A 2,948-nucleotide genomic window follows, 5' to 3' on the forward strand; every position below is an offset into this window, starting at 1 on the left:
AAATGGGACAGGTTTACAAAATCTATTGTCTGTTTACTTTAGTTAACGCACTTTAGTTTATTCAAATACATAACGACTTGCACGTTAGCCGGCAGAGACAGAACTGAACAGAACATAAGTAAAAATTATCTAGAAAAGAAAACTCGATTCTCAAAATAATGGGTGCTTTCCAGCAAGGAGACACAGAAAGACACTGTGTCACACAATTGAACACAGTGTAAGGGTGCTTACTGGAACAATCTAATTTTCGATGTACTCACTAGTTTGCGCTGATGTAAGCTTTTTTCTTCTAGATCTTAACCTTACTTATGAATCATCACTACTGTATCCTGTATCATTATAAGGTTATATTATATTGTACAATTTGGCATAAATCAGCAGTTTCTTATTTTTTAATATATTGTAAATATATTAAAAATATATTGTCATTGTAAATATTGTCTATAGTCAGTGTAAATATTGTAAGATATTGGATATTGGCAAATTAATCATTTATTGTAAGTAATTATATAAAAAAAAGGTTATATTTAATATTATATATAATAAATGTTACATAAATTATAAACATAATTCTAAAGCACTTTTATGAAACTTTTATAATCTTTTTTACAGATGAATATTAAGAAACATAAAATAATTATTCAACTGATGGAAACTGTAAATAATGAGAGTTCATCGAGTGATGAATTAAGTATACTCAACAGCAGTACAAGTAGTAGTAGTACATCTTCAAATAATGAAGAGGAAAATGAAGATGTATTATTATTCCCTTTGCTTAATAATTTGATGAATGGTCGGAAAAGACATCGCGTTGAAGATTATCTTCGAGTTGTTGATTCTTGGACGGACCAGGAATTTAAAGAACATTTACGTTTAAATCGACGTACAGCATTGATTTTAATTGAAGAATTGAAAGTCTCGCATTATATTCCATCACATTCTTTTGGCGTTAAATTAATATCGGCAAAACTTAGTTTTTTAATTTTTTTGTGGTATATTGCGAACACAGAACCACTTCGAACAATGTCTGATAGATTTAATGTTTCAATTTCTTCTGTTTTTAGAGTTCTTCGACGAATTATAGCTTGGCTTTTAACAAAAAAAGATATAATTATAAAATGGCCACAAGAAAATGAGATTATAATGGTATGTGAAAAATTTAACAGAAAACAAGGAATTCGTAATATTTTAGGAGCGATAGATTCGACTCACATTCAAATTCTGAAACCTAGCAGTAATGCACGTAATTATTGTAATCGAAAAAAATTTTTTTCAATAAATTTACAAGCTGTTGTAGATGCAGATATGCTTTTCACTAATATATATCGCGGTGAACCTGGTTCGCTTCATGACGCGCGGGTCTTCCGAAGATCATCTTTATATGAAACAGCTAGTATGGATAAAGAAATGTTATTTCCTGGCCAAACATTTCTATTAGGTGATTCGGCATATCCATGTTTACAATGGCTTGTTCCACCGTTTCGAGATAACGGGCATTTGTCACCTCAACAGAGGGAATTTAATTTTATGTATTCATCTACACGAATAGTTGTCGAAAGAGCGTTCTGGCAATTAAAAGGGCGTTTTCGTCGCATTAAATTCTTTACTGAATATCGTGACATATCTTTTATTACTAATACAGTAGTTGCGGCTTGTATACTACATAATTATTGCATTGGTAAAAATGATTTATATGATTTTTCTGAATATGTCGACGATTTTATAAACATTGAAAATAATAACGAAGAACTTAATAATTTTAATCAAGAACTAGACCGTAGGATGCAGTTGTTTAATGAGATATTTCCTATAAACTAAAAAATAACAGTCATAATTACAATAATTTATTACTTAATATTTGTATAGCTTACAAAAATTGGATTTTTTTTAAATAAATTAAAATACATGTTTTCTAATAATATTATTTTTATATATTTCTTTGTAATAACAACTTATAGTAACATTTATGCTTATTTGTATTTTATCAATTTACTTTACCGCTATTATCACAATAATGAACACTTTATATGTGCGTCCCATACTCACTTTCTCTATTAACAATTTAGTTAACAGTTTATATGTCATACTATATATTTTCAGTGCTAAAAATGAGTATGGAAACACATCTTATATGTAAAGACTTCTTATATCTAAAATACTCAATATGTAATTATCTTTAAACTTTATAATCATTTAGTTATAGTTTTAACTTTAATCATTTAAATGTTAGTTTCATGAAAATAAAAAATTACAGTTTTCATTTCTTTTTACGCCAAAAATAAAATTATATTACTGTATGTTTATTTATTTTGAATCATATATTTTGTTAGAATACTACTGTAGATATATTAAATAAATGAGCAAATACATAAGTCCAATAAAAATTATTAAACTTAAAAAAAAAAAAAAAACTTTGGCGTTACATATTTTAAAATAACAGTTTTTAAAATAAAAATTATATTAATATTTTTTTATCCATACAATAAAAGAAATAATTAAGTATTTTATATAATATATAAATTACATACAAAAAATAACGAATTTGTATATAGAATAATATGCAATTTACATTTAAATTTATATTTTACTGTATGAATAATTATAATTGCACAAAAACTGTGTAAGTTTTTAAAAATTATTCAGAATCTGAAATTTCATTTTTAATTAATTTTTTTAAAAGTTTGTATTTTTCTTTTTCTATTTCCATTAGTTGTGCATGTCTATTTTCTTTTTCTCTTAATTTTGCTGCAAAATATTCTTTTTGTTGTTCAATTTCCTTTTCTTTTAAAGTAATACGTTTTTTTTTTAATTTTAATATTTCTTTTTTTTGCTCAAAAGTTGCTGCATGTTTTTCATCGTTGAGTTTGTCACGTTCAGTTTTTGTTTTTATATATTCCAACCATTGGTTTTCAATTTCAACTTTTGTCTTTGCTATATTAGATCCAGTT

The 2,948-nt window shown here is 25.8% G+C and overlaps 1 protein-coding gene across 2 annotated transcripts; it reads left to right on the plus strand.

The window, feature by feature from the left end:
* The first annotated feature begins 6 nt into the window (after nt 1-6).
* Nucleotides 7-1,820, plus strand: LOC112468147 (putative nuclease HARBI1). 2 transcript variants are annotated; one of them, XM_025037196.1, is made up of 2 exons: nt 7-274; nt 613-1,820. In XM_025037196.1, the coding sequence occupies exons 1-2, from the start codon at nt 251-253 to the stop codon at nt 1,816-1,818; spliced, it is 1,230 nt and encodes a 409-aa protein (XP_024892964.1). In that variant the 5' UTR covers nt 7-250; the 3' UTR covers nt 1,819-1,820. The 2 variants fall into 2 exon arrangements, with proteins under 2 accessions (XP_024892964.1, XP_024892965.1); XM_025037197.1 differs by lacking the exon at nt 7-274 and adding an exon at nt 462-497.
* The last annotated feature ends 1,128 nt before the right edge of the window (nt 1,821-2,948 follow it).

This window comes from Temnothorax curvispinosus, unplaced genomic scaffold (genome assembly GCF_003070985.1).
Source record: "Temnothorax curvispinosus isolate PA1 unplaced genomic scaffold, ASM307098v1 QBEX01018153.1, whole genome shotgun sequence".
Classification (NCBI taxonomy): domain Eukaryota; kingdom Metazoa; phylum Arthropoda; class Insecta; order Hymenoptera; family Formicidae; genus Temnothorax; species Temnothorax curvispinosus.